This window comes from Thunnus thynnus, chromosome 5 (assembly GCF_963924715.1).
Source record: "Thunnus thynnus chromosome 5, fThuThy2.1, whole genome shotgun sequence".
NCBI lineage: Eukaryota > Metazoa > Chordata > Actinopteri > Scombriformes > Scombridae > Thunnus > Thunnus thynnus.
In genome coordinates this window covers 33,645,130-33,664,585 of record NC_089521.1, presented here as the reverse complement: position 1 = coordinate 33,664,585, position 19,456 = coordinate 33,645,130, and the positions used below count along the sequence as shown (strand labels likewise).

Sequence of the window (19,456 nt, the reverse complement as noted above, 5' to 3'; positions counted from 1 at the left end):
CATGGTTTCTACCAGCTGTTTTTACCACAGAGACACTTTAAGCTGTATATAAACATTTAAAGGTTTATAAAACACTATAATGTAGTTAAGAGAAGATATTAATATACAGTATTTATTATAACTTCTCATATGAAGACATTTATTATTGGTTTATGCAGCAGCCTCCATTTATAGGTGAGTTATAGTTGCTGACTAACACATTAAAAGATGTCCAGATGAACACTGAGAGGTTTTCCTCACTTCAAGAGATGTGAGTCTAACATGCACCAGGACGCCTCATTCCAAAAATTTAACTTATAAAACTGTAAGTAACACCATCAGATCAGTGTTGTTGTTCAAATAGATCCATCTTGTTACACACAACAGCTCTTAAACACGTCATTAAAGGTCATATAACAGCTTCACATCGGGGACCTGAGAGCAGGATCGACTCACTCTGCTCTCTAATAAAGAATCACAGAGGGATTAAAGTCAAACTACAAACTCTACACAGAGAGAGAGAGATCTGTTATGTGAGCAACAGCTGCTGCTTACTGTCTGTCAACACACACACACACACACACACACACACACACACACACACACACACACGGTTTATACAGTATTTGACAGATGATGTGTGTAAGTGCGTCTGTTAAAGCTGAATACATGGTTGATTGCTGCTGTTACAATAGTTTTCATAAAGTCAAAATATCCTCTTTCAACCGTTCAATTCATGTCACATTGTTGCTAAAACTTAAAGGATCATTCTGGTAGTTTTCTATGTTTTTCTTCTTGTCAGTAAATCTCATGTTTGGATCCAAACCAACAATGAACTGATCTACTAACAAGTATTGTGTGTGTATCAAAGCCTGATATATCTGATTCCTCCGTGCCGTAGACCTCCTGTCGTTGTCTAGAATCTATTAAAACACATCACATATACGTATACATACAGTACTGAGCAAAAGATTTAGACAAGATTAGACAACAAGGTAATTCAAAGTGCTTTACATAGAGCATAAAAGGCATTAAAACAGAATATAAAAGCAACACAAGTAAAAAGACATATAAAAACTATTAAAAAGTGTTAAATTTGGAAATAAAAAGAAGCTAAAAGGGAATAAGACAGATAAAACAAGAGAATAAAAGTAACAGTGCAGTGTAAAATATTAACCCTTAATGTGGTTTAATGAAAGGCAGCAAACAGAAAAGTCTTCAGCTGTGATTTAAAGAACTGAGAGTTGCAGCAGACCTGCAGTTTTCTGGGAGTTTGTTCAGATATGTGGAGCATAAAAACTGAACGCTGCTTCTCCAGGTTTAGTTTGGACTCTGGGGACAGAAAGCAGACCTGATCCAGACCTGATCCAGACCTCCTGAGAGGTCTGGATGCCTCATAACATAGCAGCAGATCAGAAACCATTCAGTGCTTTATAAACCAACAGCAATATCTTAAAGTCAATTCTTTGACAGACAGGAAGCCAGTGTAAAGATCTGACTACCTTATTAACTTGATCCAGAGTCGAGTAAACAGCAGAGAGTTAAAGTAAATCAATATTTGGTCTTTCAAACAGCAGCAGTTCTCTTCAGTGTTTCAGGAACTCGACAGGTCAGTTGTTTTTGCGTCTTGGAGAAGTCGCCACAGTTCTTCTTCTTCTATTGTGGATTTTGGCGTCTCAGCTGCTTCTGTCTCTTCATGTTAATCCCAGAGTGACTCCATGATGTTGAGATAAGAGACCATCTGTTGCAGATAAGATAGTTCTTCATGACTCTGGCTGGATGTTTGGGCTCGTTGTCATGCAGCAGGATACATTTGGGACCTACAGATGCCTCCCTCATGGTGTTGCATTATAGATAAGAATCTAAACATCTAAAGTTCCTGAGATCTGAGATCAGAGAAGAAGAGTATGGAAGCTGCTATTTAGTTTTTTTTCTTGTTTATACGATACAATCACATAGCAGAAATATCTACATTCAGCTGTACACCTCTCCACCTCCCTACAGTGCTCGTTAAAGTTTCATTTGATGTCATATCAGCTGGCAGACAAACAGCCGAGCTTCACATCCATCCGTCTGTGTATGAATCAGTTTCTAATCCAGTACACACAGAGAGTAAATGAAGTTTATTAAACAGCTGTTCAGAGTAAATATAGACCCCCTCAGGGGGGTGGCAGGGGGGGCTTAGTTTGACTGAGTGACCCCTCATTACAACAACTTCACATCTTTAATGAAAGGCTACTTAAATGTTATACAGCTTTAATTGGAGGAGAATGAAATCCTCCACTTACAGAGTGCTGAGAGACGCTGCAGCATGTCTGCTATTCACCGTCTTACTCATAACACGCTGTAATATATTTATCCTGCTCAGGCTCTGTGCAAAACCACACAAATCTGCCTTCTTTTAATAGAATCTACGTTGAAGTCACGAGCTGTCAGGACACTCGGTTTACTTCTGCATCCTTGACTTTTAAAATGTCACTAAATTTGAACCGGAATTTAAAAATATTTCCAGTCGTTCTAGTTGTGACCACCAGATGGTGCTAAAGCAGCTGCACACAGCAGCTAAAACATAAAGCTTCTGTTTCTTACTGTCGACAAATCATTCATATATTATTAGGGACCGAGCCCAAAAGGCAGAGGACCACTGTAAAACAATAGGCAAGGACCCTATTGTTTTTTGTGTGTTTGTTTGTTTGTTTCTTTATTATTACGCCACTTAAACCCTAAATTTGACCCCCTAAACATGTTCCAAAACTCACCAAATTTAGCACATACATCAGGTCTGGTGAAAAATTTGATAAAATGCAAAAATTAATCCCCAAAGTGCTAAAATGTGCTCTCTAGCGCCACCTATGTAACTAAAATGACCGCCACAGCCCGTAGGAATGTTGTAGAGAGATCAAACCAAAACTCAATTATCCGTCTAATCAAGACCTACAAATCATACACTGACACCCCTGACCTAAATCCAACAGGAAGTCCACAGTTAGCCTTTCAAAATAAGACTTTGCCCCAATTTAAGTCCTCAAACAAACGCTATCTCCTCTGAGGGGGTTAATGGTATCAGCTTCAAACTTTAATAGATGACTTATGACACTGTGCTGTAACAAAGTTGTTTAAAACTTTGTAATAACTTGAACGGTTTAGATTTTATAAGCCCTGAAAGTTGCAGTGCCACATGGGCATGAACTTTGTGTCAAACAGAGGCTTTTGACATCTAAACTATAAGTCTGACCACTTTCAAACCTGTATCAATGGATTTGCCACGAAATTTCCTCCAAAAATATGATTTTTAATGTTAGATTTGGCCAAAGTCATGGGATTTATGAGGAGATTTCACAAGAAGCGTACTCTAAAATCCTCCTCTCCAACTGCTCCTGGTGATGTCACTCCCTCAGTGCTGTGAAACATTCCGCAATACACACTCATTATAAAATCACAGGAGGAGCAAGAAAAGACTTTAAAACTCACACTCTAATATCTCAAAAATAATAAAAGACAGAAAAAACATGTAAATTCAAGATTTTTAAGTCAAAGTCTCGTGACTCATGTAAAGTTCAAATGAAGTCTGTATCTAAAACTATGTGGAAGCAGTAAATGTTCAAAAAGGTGTGGGTTCACTCACACTCTCCATTCAAATATATGAGTACAAAGAACAAGAGACAAACTTCTCTGTAAATATTAACATTTATTTAAGTATACAATTTAGTATTCTCACTAGCCCACCCACCCCTCCCGACCCTTTTCACAGGTTCGATGTCAGTATCCGGGCTTCTCGATGCAGCATTAAGCCTCGCTGGAGGACGGTAAAAACTCTTTAAGACGAACAGTTAAAACTTAGCGTTGATTATTTCTTTACACCGTTTTACAGACGGAGGATCACAAGGCATCGCCAAAACCCAACAAGCTGCTTGCAAATGCCACATTTGGTTCATTATTATTTGCTTTTTTTTTTCTTTCTTAAATGATTCTCCATAAGGAGGCATTTATAGTCGCGACTCGCATTGCATAAAATGATAAGTTTGTTAACTGAAGGACGGGAGAAGATGATTTATTTTTTTATCATTGTAGTTATTTTTTTTTTGTGTGTGTGATGTGATATTTGTTTTGAAATACTGAATGGAGCGCTTCCTCCTGCAGGAAATAACGGAATGATATCACAACAAAAGCAACCAACCAGACAAAAGAACAAAACTCCCATCATCATAATCACAAATGCCACAGTGTGTGTGTGTGTTTGTGTGATTTATTGTGTGCAGACATTTTTTTTTTTCTATTAAGCCAAAGAACTTTGCGTCATGTTTGTATCCTCCGTTTAAAAAGGTCACAATATTACAAAACCTTTAGCTTTTTAAAAAATGTCCGTCATCGCTGTAACTTACCCGAAATAAAACAAAAGTTATATTTGACAAACACACCCCCCCAAAAAAACATGAACTATCGTAGAAACCGTGTGCAAATAAACCGCCTCAATTACATAAAAAATAAAAAGTTGAAGAATCACGTGAGGCGTCCCCGACCCCTCCTCCTCCTCCTCCTCCTCCTCTTCCTCCTCCTCCTCCTCCTCGTTTTGGTCAATGGATGTTTCTTTATGAAAAAATAACGTGGCTAAAACTACGATTTATTATTAGGAAACTCGAAAGGTACGAAAAAGAAGCACAGTAAGAAAATAGTGTTATCTCGCATTTAAACCGACCGTCCAATCAAACACAAAGAGGATCCTGCCTGTTTGGTCGCAACATAACGTCTCCCTTTTTTATCAGTTTCTCCAGACAAGAGGAATGAAAACATGAAGGAATGAACACACACACAAAAATATTCTCCCCAAGAAGCATTGTACACGATCCCTCTCTCTCTGTGGAGCAGCTAGTGTTTTTATATGATTATTGATTATTGATATTGACAAATGTAGACGGCTGCGTCTCTACATTGTGCTGATGATGCTGTTAAGTGCTTTTTCTAATGATGATGATGATGATGTTCCCATGGTGGGGGGGGGGAGGTCTTTAACGACGAAGGTGTGTGACGATCATTACAGATTTAACGGATGAGGTATTGCACAGATTAATTGTAATAATAATAATAATAATAATAATTATAATAATTATAATAAAAACAAAAAAAAAGCAAAAATAAATATACAGCAAATTCATACATTTACATTACAATTTTAGTCAGATTCTGGAAGATTTTTAGAAGATATTTTAGTGTCAGCGGTGGTGGGGGGGGGGGTTGGTGGGGGTAGAAGGGGGGATGAGGCGAGAGATATTCACTAGTCATCCCACTCGTCGTCGTCCTCGAAGTCCTCGTCTTCGTCATCATCCTCGTCTTCGTCTGAAAGAGTGAAACACAAAAGAAAATATTTGATGAGTGTGGAAACCAGCAGGTCAGACAGGTTGTTTTATGACTTGTTGAAATGAAGGGGAGGACTATGTATAAACCCTTTGAGCTTCCTTCCTCTCCTGCATAATTTAATATTTTACTGTGTAATATTTTCATTGTATCCTTTGTGCAAAAAAAACAAAAAAACAAACAACCTAAAACCAGGATGCACTTTCTATGTCTCTGACTGTGGAAATCCGACGTTTTCACATCGCAGATGAAGAACAGCAGCATTAAAGCAACAGTCTTACAGGTGAAGCTGTGTGATTGTACTGTAACGGTTATCCAGCTGTTGTCAACGGTTACCTGAGGAATGGATGGCTTTGCTCCTCTTCTGCATCACTTCCATGAGAGCGCCGACGATGCCCGCGGTGGGCGCCGGCGTCGGAGGGCCGGAGTCTGGAAGATCCGACACCTGGAGACACACAAACAGGTTCAGTCCTGCTCATTAAAAACCCCCTAACCCACATCAGATGTTTCATATTTATATCACAGGAATATTTACAGATGTGCAGTAAAATACAGATGTTAGTGAACATACTTTAAGATATCGACCTGTTTTTTCTTTTCTCTTAATTTTATTTATTTATTTATTTTTAGAATTTTCTGTCTTCATTAGCTAGTGTAATACTAATAAAATAAAAATTAATAAATAAATAACTAAAGGTAGAAAGAATCCTCCTCTGATTGGTTCACTTTTCTGTTCATTTGTTCTGCTTCTTGTCATTTATTTTTCTTTGTATTTTCCTAAATTATGTTGGTTTATTTATTTGTTTTTTTTTCTCCTGATGTTGAGGAGGTTCGCTGTATCAGCCTGTACACTCACATCTATTTTATTTCTATTATCTGGATTTTATGCAGACTGATGTGTGGAAATAAAAAGAAATTAGAAAAAAAGAGAAAGATGAAATTCATTTTGCACATGAATATGTATATAAATGCTTAAAATAACATAACATAATAACAATGAATAAACTTTTCCAATTTGTACTTTTCCTGCTGCATTTATTGATTTTTAAAACTGCATTAACTAATGTTTTTGTTCACTAGTTTGCAGCAGAAACATGAAGTGAACATTAACTCTGACTCATCATCATCTTTTTAAGTTGATATGTTGAACTTGTTAGCAAACAGTTGTTTATTTCCACATCCAGCAGTTATGGAGCAACATGATCCTCCCATTGATAATGTCAATAATAACATGTGAGGTTCCTCAGGGTTCTATTCTTGGTGCTTTATAGTTTCAATCTGGTTAAAGCTGCTTGAACTTGTTTTCAGCAGAATAGTCTGTAAAAACTACTTCTGTCATATTATCAGCTTATTAAGTAGTTGTGGCTAACATGTTAGCAAACAGTTGTTTATTTCCACATCCAGCAGTTACGCAGCAACATGATCTTTAGGGGTGTCACGATATATAAAATTCACGGTTCAGCATGGCTGTAACTATTCCTGAAGCTTAGTTGTGCTGCAGCGGAAACAGAAAACAACTTTTCTGTTCGTTGCAAGGAGTCAGAACATCTGCCGACAGCTGTTCTTACACCGTGCTGTCTGACCACGTCAGAAATGAAATGTGTTTATAGTTGTTCTAAACAGCTGACCGTCACAGAGAGGGGCGACACAATATCATTTAAAAACTGAGATAACTGCACATAATTTAATAATAATGACGGCAGCGACACTACATCAGCAGGGTTAGTTCCTCCTCTGTGACGTTGGTTAAAATAATAAACATGAACCGCCGGCGTGCAGCTTTGAGTGACGTGTGATGTGGAAATGCGTCTTACGGTCTTGAGCTGGATTCCCTGTCGGATCTGGTCCAGCAGGGCGTCTCGTCCGGTGCTGGAAGGCGGCGCTCGGTTGTTCTGCTCCACCTTCTTCAGCTGAGCTCCTCCTCTGATCTGCTCCAGCAGCGCCGACTTCCCGCCCGGGCTCGGCGAATGAGGCGAGTCTCCGCCTCCCCCGACTCCGTCCATCTCCGGGGGCGGAGGGGGGCCAGGCGGGGGAGGTGGAGGAGGAGGGGGAGGAGGTGGGGCGGGGGTGGAGCCCTGTGGAGACTGATGGGCCAAAGGAGGAGGTGGAGGAGGCGGGGCTTGGGGGGCGACGGAGGAGTGTGAGGAGGACGAAGGAGGAGGAGGGGGAGGCTGGTGGTGGTGATGGTGGGGAGGGGGAGGTGGCTGGTGGCCTCCTCCTCCTCTGGTGGGAGGAGGCGGGGGAGGCGGAGCACCCAGAGTTCCTGGCCTGGAGGGAGGCGGGGGAGGAGGAGCTGAGGCGGGGGCTCGGGAAGGAGGAGGGGGAGGAGGGGCTCCCCGACCCCCTCTGGACGGGGGAGGAGGAGGAGGGGGTGGAGCTGAGCTGTGTGGGGGAGGAGGAGGAGGAGGGGCGCCTCCACGGGAGGGAGGTGGAGGGGGAGCTGCGGGGGGGGGAGACAAAAGACACGAGATCAGGTTAGATAATAAGATGACATCACACTAGTTCCTCCAATCAGAAACATGTTTCTTCTTCTTCTTCTTCTTTTATCTGGATGTTTGTTCTTCTTCTCTGTTTGTTTTCATTCATCTGCTGAAGGAGGAAATTAACACCTGGATCTATGAGCCTGATCTGTGACATCACAGCGAGTTGTGACATCACAGCGAGTTGTAAACTTGAAACTGAGCAGCCAATCAGCGAAGTGTTTAGAAGACGTGTGTTTGATCGTATAAACTGAAACTGTGTTTGAATTAAAGAGATTCTTGTTTCATATTATTTATTTGTGCTGTTTGTCTGGTCGTCTATGGTTCCAGTATCCAGTCTGATCCACCTCTCACCACGTCCAGTAAGACGTGTTTTACCTGAAACCTTGTACATAAAAGTGAATTGTTACCAAAATAAGACCAAATTTTTATGTATTTTGCAGAAACTAAAGGAAGGAAACTAACTGACTGACAGTTAATCAGCAACTACTTTGATCATCATTAATGTCTCTAATTCCAGTTTCTAAAATTAAACTAATTGAGGCTTTTTTGAGCACGTATAAATAGAATGTAGTTTATATTAACAGACTTTAGATATTTATATGTATTTCAGGCTGTTTCTACAAACTTAAAATGATTCATAAATAATCAAAATACTTTGCTATTATACATTTTTTTCTTCTGTCAAATCAATTAATTGACATTGTCCTAATATATCTTCCGTACATCGCTTACAAAACGCTGCTGCTGCTGCTCAGCTTCTAACACCATCCAACAGACGGTCACATATAACTCTTTATTTTAACCTCACTGTACTGGCTTCCAGTAACTTTTACAATTCATTTTAAAACGTTGGTGCTCACTTATAGAGAGTCCATCATGACTCCACAGTACATTAGTGACCTTCTGCACCCCTACAGCACTAGTCCAGCTCTTAGATCCTCCACCCGGGGCTTTCTAAGTACCTCGTAGACATTTTAAGACCCTCGGAGATCACGCCTTCCAGTCAGCAGCCCCCAACGAGCTGAAGGTCCTTGGATAATGTAAACTCCTTTAAAAAGCAGCTAAAAACCTGTTTTATCTGCTCGACTTGTGTATTTTATCTGGTGTTTTTGCTTTTCTTAAATAAAAGACAAAGACGCCACGATATCTGTGCGTTTATGTCACACATGGTGTTAAAAAGAAGCATGAATAATAATACTAATACTAATACTACTACTAATAATAAAATAATAATAATAATGATAATAAAATCTTTATAAAGAAAAGAAAACATGTTTTTCACCTTTTGCACAATTCACAATAAAATCCTGGTGAAACTGATTAAAGCTTCGTTCTTCAGAAGCTGTTTCATTATTTCAGATGGTTGATGGACACATCAAAGGTGAGTGAGTGTGTGTGTGTGTGCTAGTGTGTGTTAGTGTGTGTGTTAGTGTGTGTGTGTGTGTTAGTGTGTGTGTGTGTGTGTGTGTTAGTGTGTGCGTGTGTTTGTGTTAGTGTGTGTGCGTGTGTTTGTGTTAGTGTGTGTGTGTGTGTGTTAGTGTTAGTGTGTGCGTGTGTTTGTGTTAGTGTGTGTGTGTGTGTTAGTGTTAGTGTGTGCGTGTGTGTTAGTGTGTGTTAGTGTGTGTGTGTGTGTGTGTGTGTGTGTGTTAGTGTGTGTGTGTTAGTGTTAGTGTGTGTTAGTGTGTGTGTTAGTGTATGTGTTGGTGTTAGTGTGTGTGTGTTAGTGTGTGTGTTAGTGTGTGTGTTAGTGTGTGTGTGTGTGTGTGTGTTAGTGTGTGCGTGTGTTAGTGTGTGTGTGTGCGTGTGTTAGTGTGTGTGTGTGTGTGTGTTAGTGTGTGTGTGCGTGCGTGTGTGTGTGTTAGTGTGTGTGTGTTAGTGTGTGTGTGTGTGTTAGTGTGTGTGTGTGCGTGCGTGTGTGTGTTAGTGTGTGTGTGTGTGTTAGTGTGTGTGTGTTAGTGTGTGTGTGTGTGTGTTAGTGTGTGTGTGTGCGTGCGTGTGTGTGTGTTAGTGTGTGTGTGTGTGTGTTAGTGTGTGTGTGTGTGTGTTAGTGTGTGTGTGTGTGTGTGTGCGTGCGTGTGTGTGTGTGTTAGTGTGTGTGTGTGTTAGTGTGTGTGTGTGTTAGTGTGCATGTGTGTGTGTGTGTTAGTGTGTGTGTGTGTTAGTGTGTGCGTGTGTTAGTGTGTGTGTGTTAGTGTGTGTGTGTGTTAGTGTGTGTGTGTGTTAGTGTGTGTGTGTGTTAGTGTGTGTGTGTTAGTGTGTGTGTGTGTTAGTGTGTGTGTGTGTGTGTGTTAGTGTGTGTGTGTGCGTGTTAGTGTGTGTGTGTGTGCGTGCGTGTGTGTGTTCTCACCCTGCCTCCTCAGCTCGTTCTTCACGGCCTCCACGCCTCCTTTCTTCTCGATGAAGTCGTAGATGACCTTGGACGTCTCTCGGTCCTTCAGCTGAGCCTCAGAGATGCCGCACATGTCGAACAGGTTCTTCAGTTCAGGGTCCAGGTTGTTGAGCTGCAACGTCAACGACACACAAAACTGTTAAATAACACACACTCTTAATTTGGGGGTTTTGTTTAACATACTGTTTCACTTCCAGGTTGTTGTCACATGTGGCAGGTGAGTCTTTATGGTCCTCTATAAATATATAATTCATAACTATATGTTGAGGTGCCTCGGGTCGTTGCTTCAGGCCGTCGTTTTGATATATTGTATCTATAATGTGATGATCTGATGAAAATACTATTAGCAGCAAGGAAATCATGTGTATAAACTAATAATAAATACACCCACAGCCTCCTTATAGAAATATTAGATATGTGCATTTATGCATTAAGAATAAATTCAACAGTTCCTGCTGCTGTTTAATGTGAACTGATGTGATGTTTTTCCATCCAGTCAGTCACAGAGTCAGTTTGACACCTGGTGGCCAACAAGAGGAAACACAAGCTGCTGAAACTCTCAACTTCTTCACATCAGATCAAACGTTAACCTGCAGCAAACAGTGGAGAGTAACTAAATACATTTACTCAAAGTAGCTTGAGGTACTTGTACTTTACTTGAGTATTTCCATGTGATGCTACTTTCTACATTTCAGAGGGAAATATTGTACTTTCTACTCCACTACATTTATTTGACAGCTTTAGTTACTTTTCAGATGAAGATTTGACACAATGGATAATATAACAAGCTTTTAAAATACAACACATTGTTAAAGATGAAACCAGTGGTTTCCAACCTTTTTGGCTTTTGACGTCTTACAAAAAGCAGTGTGTAGTCGGGGTCACATTTCACATGTCTATGAGTTGTTAACAGCTCCACCAAATAGTGATTTTTCCCTCTAAACTTCTCACATGCTTTCATTTCAATAAATGTTCAAATGATCCAATATTTCAGCAAAAATCAAAGATTAGAGAAAAAGTCCAAAAACTGAAAACAGATTTGTGTATCAGAACTTTGTTTTTTCTTCTTTCCTCTCCCATTAATCATCTCACCACCCCTCAGATTTATCTGCTGACCCTTTGGAGGGGCCCGACCCCTAGGTTGGGAACCAGTGGACTAAACTAGCTAACTGTATATAAAGTAGTGTAAACTAGCTCCACCTCCAGCAGCTACAACAGTAACATGCTGCTCTAACACTGATGCTTCACTATTAATAATCTAATGATGTCATATATAATAATATATCAGTCAGAGGGACCAAACCACTACTTTTACTGCAATACTTTAACTACATCAAGCTCATAATACTTATGTACTTTTACTGCAATACTTTAACTACATCAAGCTCATAATACTTATGTACTTTTACTGCAATACTTTAACTACATCAAGCTCATAATACTTATGTACTTTTACTGCAATACTTTAACTACATCAAGCTCATAATACTTATGTACTTTTACTGCAGTAAAGGATGTGAATACTTCTTCCTCTGTTGCCTGCAGCTCCGTCTCCTCCCAGGAAATATTCACACCTTTTGTTATTGTCACGCTGCAGTGCATTGTGGGAGTGTCGGCTGTGTGACTAACGTGTGGGATCGTGTGCTCGGTCAGTCGGTTAAACACAGACAATCAGGAGGCAGAGAATGTAAAGCAATCAGCCTCCTGCTCGTTAGGCTCGTCAGTCTGAACGTTCGTTAGAGGACAAACTTAATGATGACACGCACCAGCAGCTCCGGTTGCTACGAGAAACCAGTCAGAGGTTCCCAAACAGCCCATACTTCATAATTACAAACATTATTTCAAACGTTAAATGAGAACATTGAACCTGTTTACATTCCTACTCTCAGTTATTACATGTTAAAGATGTCTTTAATTTACAATTGTGTTTTCTGTCCTGGTTTATTAACTTGGATGTTTTTCTGTCACTGTACAGACTGATGTATGTAAAGCAGGTGACTAGAAGCGGTTATCATATTTTATTAATTGATTAGATGTTTGGTCCGTAAAATGTCAGAAAATGGTGAAAAATGTCCAAGATGACGTCATCAAATCTCTTGTTTTGTCCACAACTCAAAGATATTCAGTTTACTGTCGTAGAGACTAAAGAAACCAGAAAATATTCACATTTAAGAAGCTGCAATCAGAGAATCGTCACTCAAAACAATCAATCGATTATCAAAATAGTTGGTGATTAATTGAAGAGTTGGAAAATGATTGATTGATTAATTGTTGTAGCTCTGATCATATTCACTGCTGAAGGTTTCTCTTCACTTCCCTGAAATCTGAGTTTGACATCACGACTAGAAACCAATAACGGTTCAATATGCAAACAAACAAGAACATCATGAGAACTTGAACCTTTCAAGACTTTAAATTAGAGACTCAAGTTAAAACATTTTCACTGATTCTGGAATTTTCTGCCACAGTTAAAAAATAAAATAGGTGTTCTTTAAAACTGTTTTCAGAAGGTTATTTTTACATGTTAGAGCTGAAATGATTAAATTGATTAGCTGCCAACTATTAAATTGATCAGCAACTATTTTGATAATCATTTAATCGTTTTTAGTAATTTTTATTAAAAAAAAAAAGTCCAAATTCTCTGATTCCAGTTCTTCAAATATATTTTCTGGTTTCTTTAGTCTCTCTGACAGTAAACTGAAGGTTTGGTTCAGGATCAAAGAAGGACGTCATCTTGGGCTTTGGGAAACAGAAACAATGATTTACACTTTTTGAATAACAAAATTTTGGGATATTTTATAGACCAAACAACTAATCAATGTTTTTACTCTTTGGAGCCGTTTCTAATCAAACTCTTCATGATGACGGATCATGTCGCCCAGTGCAGCGGTGTGACTCACTGACGTGTTTTTAATAAGATACATCAGGCTTTGATTCACACACAATACTTGTTAATAGATCAGTTCATTGTTGACATGAGATTTGTTGACGAGAAGAAATAAAACAGAAAATTTGCAGAATGCTCCTTTAATCTGCGGAGCAACACCTGATATCAAGTCTGTGATTTTGTTGCCACGACTTGTTTGCGTTTCTTTTTTATTGATTAGTGTTTATGAGTTCGTGCAGCTCTGTAACGAGGCTGCAGTCGGCTTCTCTGGAACATTGTGCAGCTTCTGAGACGCAGCGAGATGTTTGTTGAATATGAGCAGGAAGCAACAAGAGCCTATTGTGTGATTCCATCATGCAGCCGCCACACAGGTCACTATTGTGTTCCTGCGTGCGTGTGTGCATGCCTGTGTGTGTGTGTGTGTGTGTGTGTGTGTGTGTGTGTGTGTGAGAGAAGGGGAATACTCACATCAAAACCTGTGTTTGGATCCCAGCCCACGTGACCGATGTGCCTGAGGAAGACAGGACAGATGTGGTGAGATCACACACACACACGTGTCCATACTGACACACAGACACTGTTTAAATGCACACAGAAGAAGTACATCAACTATTTAGCGTGTGCACATGGTCGCCCACGTGCACATGCTAAATAGTGAGCCCACACACACACACACACGCATGCATACGTCACTCACAGAGACAGTGTGTTCATTGAATGCTTTCAGACTCGACGCAACATGTTTACTGCTGCCATGCAGCTCGCCGTTAAGCTGCTCGTCAGATGGTGGAAACACTTTTCTGTGTTTAACAATGTCTGAAACTGAAAAATCCAACATTCTCACCGACTTCATCTGTGCGAAGGTTTTTTTATTCTTTACACAAATATTTCTGTCACTTTTTATGTGAAAAACAGATGAAACATGAAATAAACTTGAAGACAGAACTTGTTGCAGATTAGAAATCCTGAACATCATCCATGACGACTGCAGGGTAACAGAGGTATTTAGTTTCATTTTGACCTCTGACCTTACTGTTCCTGCTTCCTTCATGTTGCTGTGATTCAGGAAGTGAAGAACTGAACACATTCTGATCTCTGATAGAAACTGGACTCACTGGAAGTTGCTGGGAGTGCCGATGTCGGCTTTGGTCAGCTTCTTCTTCTTGCCTTTGGTCTTCTTGTCCTTTCGGGCCAGGCCGCCATGGCTCAGCATGTTGTTGATGTGATACGGCTGCTGGTGGCTGTGGGAGTTGTGGAAGCGGACATTGTTGATCTCCGGGTTCTTGATGTCCACTGTGGCCATGTGTGGCAGAGCCGGACCTGCACACAGGGAGGGGGGGGGAGAGAGGGGGAGAGAGGGGGAGAGAGAGAGAGAGAGAGAGAGAGAGAAGAGAGAGAGAGAGAGAGAGAGAGAGAGAGAGAGAGAGAGAGAGAGAGAGAGAGAGAGAGAGAGAGAGAGAGAGAGAGAGAGAGAGAGAGAGAGAGAGAGAGAGAGGTCAGTGGCAGAGATGATTTGTTTTTCTGATTAGATTTCTACTAGAAATGTCAAAATCTGTCGTGCAGATTGTCAAGAAATGTTCTGATCCAGTTCCTGCTTAGGTTTTAATGACTCCGTGACCTTTCACCTTCATTGTCTAAACAAACTTTATGAAAAGGTAAAACACTGAGACTGAGTTTGTTTTGTCCAACATTTACTGTTCTAACCAAGTAAATTTAAGATTTCTTATGACCTTTTAACATCACATGGGATGTAATTTAAAGCCTTTTTCATGGTCATACCAGCGAAGGAAAGTAGGAATGATGAGGCAGAGAATTAGGTTATTACAACTAGAAATACTTGGCGATCTTTTTAATCATTCAAATTTGGCAGTGTTGTTAATAACATACTTCTCTGTGGTGTGTCAAACTCAGAAGACATATTTATTGTTGCTTTACACAGACTTTAAGTACATTAATTTATTGATATCTATGATCACATTTCTGTCAGAACCTCCCAGCAGCGTGAAACATTCATTTCTAATAAAACCACAAACTACAGCTTCAATCTATCAAGTACAAAAAATAACTTTAATGATAATTCTGGCAATTTTATATATTTTTCTTCTTGTCAACAAATTTCATGTTTCAACAATGAACTGATCTGCTAACAAGTATTGTGTGTGTATCAAAGCCTGATATATCTTATTCCTCTGTTGTTGTCCAGAAACAATTAAAAACATGATGATCAATGGAAGTGATGGAGGCCAAAATCCACAGTGTGTCCACACAGTCATTTAAAAGTCTGTGTGAAGCTTCTATTCAGCTTCAGCAGTCTGAGTTAGTCATATCAAGTGGATATCTGACACATTTACAGTCTTTTTAGCATCAAATTCCCTCTTTGTGTTTCCTCAGACAGTGTTTCCCTGTTGAGCTGCAGGTGGAAGTATAGTAACAAAAAGAGGGACTTTGGCACTAAAAAGACTGTAACGTTGAAAGATATCTACTTGATTTGACTCATTTGGACGCTGAAGCTTCATATTAGCTTCAGATAAACTTTTAAATACATTTTTGCACAGAAGGAGGACTGTGGATTTTGTCCTCCATCACTTCCATTATAAGGTCATTATGAAGGAGGAATGATTACAGCGAGATGGTTGCACTTTGTAGCAAGACATCAAGCAGGAGATATTTCACTGGACACAGTTCAAAAGTCAAAAGGTACAAACAAGCCTGCGGACGTACAGAGTAAAAGAGAAAAGTCAACTCCTGTTTCTCTGTGAGCCGTCAGGAAGCTGTGAGTTCTATTAAAAACATGTCAATGAGCCACATCGTTGCACTGGAAAGACCCTCATTACCTTCATTCTCATCGTCTGAGCCCTGAGTGTAATTTGACTACCAGTCTTGCTCCTGCATCCACATCCAGACTGCTGGACGCCACCCTCATCGTCACGAGCTTAACTTCCCCTCGCCTCAGATTTGTTAGCTGGCATAAACTTTAATCAGGGATTGCGGGGATTTTGACACTTATACATTATGAGATGAAGAGCTTTGTAACTAGCTGGAGCAGTAGAGAAACAGTGCTTACAACTGATCTGATGGCACTGAATGAAACAGCTTCAACAGCCTCGTCATGACTATCCCACCTGTAGTTTAATGTGTGTAGACAACATGACACAATCTCCCACATCCACACACAAAAACAACTTATAACTAACATTACTACCTACACCAGAGAGGAAAAAGTAATAAGGTGTGTTTTTGAGGAAACTGCAATCAACACTATCAAGACTAAAACCTGCAGACGAGCTGATATCGTGGTTGTAATGACGACTGCAGCCTCTCTGGGATACTGGCAGGACTTAATAATGTGTTTTTTACAGGAGTAAATAATCTAACCATCCCCTCCTGACTCTCCACAATCATCAATATACCTTTAATAATCCCTGGTACTTTTTCATGAAGTTTGCTTTGCAGTTATAAGGCTTGTGTTTAGACCTCTAGACCATCAGGAGAGCGCTCGGTAATCCCCGGGACATGACGGATCGATACGGCAAAGAGCTGCTGTAAACTCTGTCGTCTTTCATGTTCACCAAAAGTTATTTCATCCGTCTGCACTGAGCTTTTATGATCCATCTTTTGCATTATAAAATGTCAACAAGGCCCTCCGTGTCTTCCTCCCGTCGGTCCGGCTGTTCGGTCCTCGAATTCCTTGTAATCTCCACAAACTCTGCCGCAGCATCTGACATAACCACTAATCCACTGCTAATCCCAGTCCAAATCCCTGGATTCCCCATGAATGCTGGATGTCTACGACCAGACCAACAGGCTCACCTCAAATCTCCTGTCTCCTGAGGACCGAGGCGGGCCTGGTGGTCGTATCCCCCCTTTAAAACTGAGCTGCATGGGATGGTTCTGTGTGGTTATCGGTACCAACCAGGAGTACTTTCAATGGTATTGATCAGAGCTCACAGCAGGATGAAGTATGTTTAAACCCCAAATTACTCAGATCTGTTGTTTCTTTACTCTTTATTAACAAAAAGGTCTTTAACTCAGTACTGAAAGCTGCGAACCTTCCTGCTAAAACTCTGGGTTCTTCAAGACAGACCTGAGGATTAGGGGTGGGAATCTTTGGGAATCTCATGATTCGATTCTTGGTGTCAGATTTGATTCTTGATTGAATAAATAAAAAAGGGGGCACAATTTGTAGTCTCTCACTCCAGTATAGTGAGTGCCAAACCATTCACTGGTGTCCTTAGTCCACTGAAATCCAATATGAAACATAACTGGCAGCTAAGATAAACGATCTTGATGAAAGTTACTGTCAGCAGAGAAAAGTGTGAAAGAGTACGCAGCTTTTAGAAAGTTAACTGCATTAATTAAGTATTTTACAGTCTTCTGCCTGTATGAGAATTGTAAAATAGTAATTTACTGACCAACATCACTGGTTAAATGTCTTCTGTAAAAACATAAGTTGGTGTGTTTGCTCTGCAGTAAGGGGAGCAGGAGGACTGCTCCGCTGCGTTATTATTAACGTCACGTCTCCGGCAGAGGAGAGCAGCCTCTCTGCTGCACCGTCAGCTCCGGGGGGGAAAGACGTCGCTGTAGACGCTGAACAGGTGCAGGGTTTATGAGTTGAAACAGAGTGAACACCAAGTTATTTTCTTGTTGGTTTAAGTTGTTTAAGCGCTGCAGTGCGTGTCAGTCAGCTGCTCTCGTTTGTTACTGCTACAGCTCGCTGCTCCGCTCCGCTAACGTTAGTCTCTGGGTGATGGTGTAGGAAGTATTCACAACATACTTCATGTTCATCTCACAAAGGTTATGATTTAGTCATTAAATAATTGCCTTTTTTGAAGATGACCTACAGGATAACTTTAGCGTGTGCCTGCTGTAGACTGTCCAGGCAGTTGAGTTCTGTCTTTTTCGTCCCGTCAACATCACGTTATTAACCAACGTTTAGAAAATCTATTTGACATTTGTGAATCAATTCAGAATCGCAGCAACAACCTTCCTTCCTCCTTGGGTGGATACAGCAGAGCACCCGACTGCATTCAGTCTGAACAGCATCTGTGAAGAAGCTTCAGCTGGATTTAAGAGTTCATATCAGAGTCAGAGTCCTCAATGTTCCCAAAACAATGCGAGTAATCCCTGAAGTACTAACGTGAGCACCTTCCCAAACAAGGGTGTTGTTTTATTGATGTTCTCACAATGAGGACAAGGACAATACATGGAAGAGAAGGGAGGAGGCGAACAAACATCTCCCAAAACAGAGAGGCACATCCAGAGCAACAACAATGCAACAACTGATTCGTCGTGACATTTCAGCTGTGAAACATGAGACCGTGTCACCGGGGGATGAACTTCAGGGAAAAGAACCATCTCAAGCACATGGAGTTGATTGAAGAGTCGACTGATCTGTTCAGTATATGTTAATCCTGCTCTTTACAGTGTCAGTGTTTGCCAACAGTCAGGGGGCTTAATGAAAGTAAACAGTCTTTTGAGACGACGTGCAGACATTGCTGCTACACCAAATTAAAGCTCTGACGCACAGTGACCTTTACTAACAGCTTGTTGGTGTTCAGATGCAGGAAAAGAAAACGCAGCAAAGTGGAATTTACTTTTAGAAGGCAACCATTAGATTGCTTTGTTCACTTTTCAGTCAATCTGAAGTATCAAAAAGCTGCTTCTTATGCATTCAGAGGCTACAAACTCAAAGTTCTGACATAAAACTAACTGTCATCTCACTTCTTGTCCATTAAGAGAAAATGATGTTACATCTGGGGCAGTAAAGTTAAGAAGACAACTTCCTTTCTCCTTTAAACTCTTCTATTGATCATTTTTAACCGTTAATTAAGTTAATAACACAGTACAGCTGTTGTCATTGATCTGTAAACAGCTTTACAGATGTTTCTTTTATAATAGTGGTTAATTGGGAAAATGCTTTTTGGGCTGCAGGGGACATGTTGTTCATTCATTATTGTTTGTTATTGTACAAAATAATGATGTTTTATGGTGTGATGACGCTGTGGTTCAGGTCTGGTTAGGTTTAGGTACAAAAAACACTCTGTTAGGTTTAGAGAAAGATCAGAGTTTGGATTAAAATGATCACTCTCACAAGATCTTTCACAAATCTAGGGTTACCATCGAGACACAACCATAATACACCGATGGTCCCACTGGTCAACACCAGTGTTGGGCAAGTTACTGACAATTAGTAATTAGTTACTAGTTACTTCTCTCAAAAAGTAACTGAATTACTTTACCAATTACTGCATATAAAAAGTACTTTTGCGCTACTTTTAACGTAAAAGTGTAACTCTTCCCAAAATCTCAGAGTTTACTGCGGATCCACAAATCAAACCAGAAACAGCAGCAGCAGTTCAGTAACAG

The 19,456-nt window shown here is 40.3% G+C and overlaps 1 protein-coding gene across 2 annotated transcripts in view; it reads right to left on the bottom strand.

Moving 5' to 3' along the window:
• Nucleotides 1-3,913: 3,913 nt before the first annotated feature.
• Nucleotides 3,914-19,456, bottom strand: part of wasla (WASP like actin nucleation promoting factor a) — a 33,836-nt gene continuing 18,293 nt past the window's right edge. For both annotated transcript variants that reach the window (XM_067590888.1, XM_067590887.1), the window contains 6 exons: nt 14,206-14,410; nt 13,559-13,601; nt 10,162-10,315; nt 7,146-7,771; nt 5,668-5,776; nt 3,914-5,313 (listed from right to left, as the gene is read on the bottom strand). In XM_067590888.1, the coding sequence (XP_067446989.1) occupies nt 5,252-5,313; nt 5,668-5,776; nt 7,146-7,771; nt 10,162-10,315; nt 13,559-13,601; nt 14,206-14,410 (1,199 nt within the window). In that variant the 3' untranslated portion in view covers nt 3,914-5,251. The remainder of the gene's footprint in view (nt 5,314-5,667; nt 5,777-7,145; nt 7,772-10,161; nt 10,316-13,558; nt 13,602-14,205; nt 14,411-19,456) is intronic.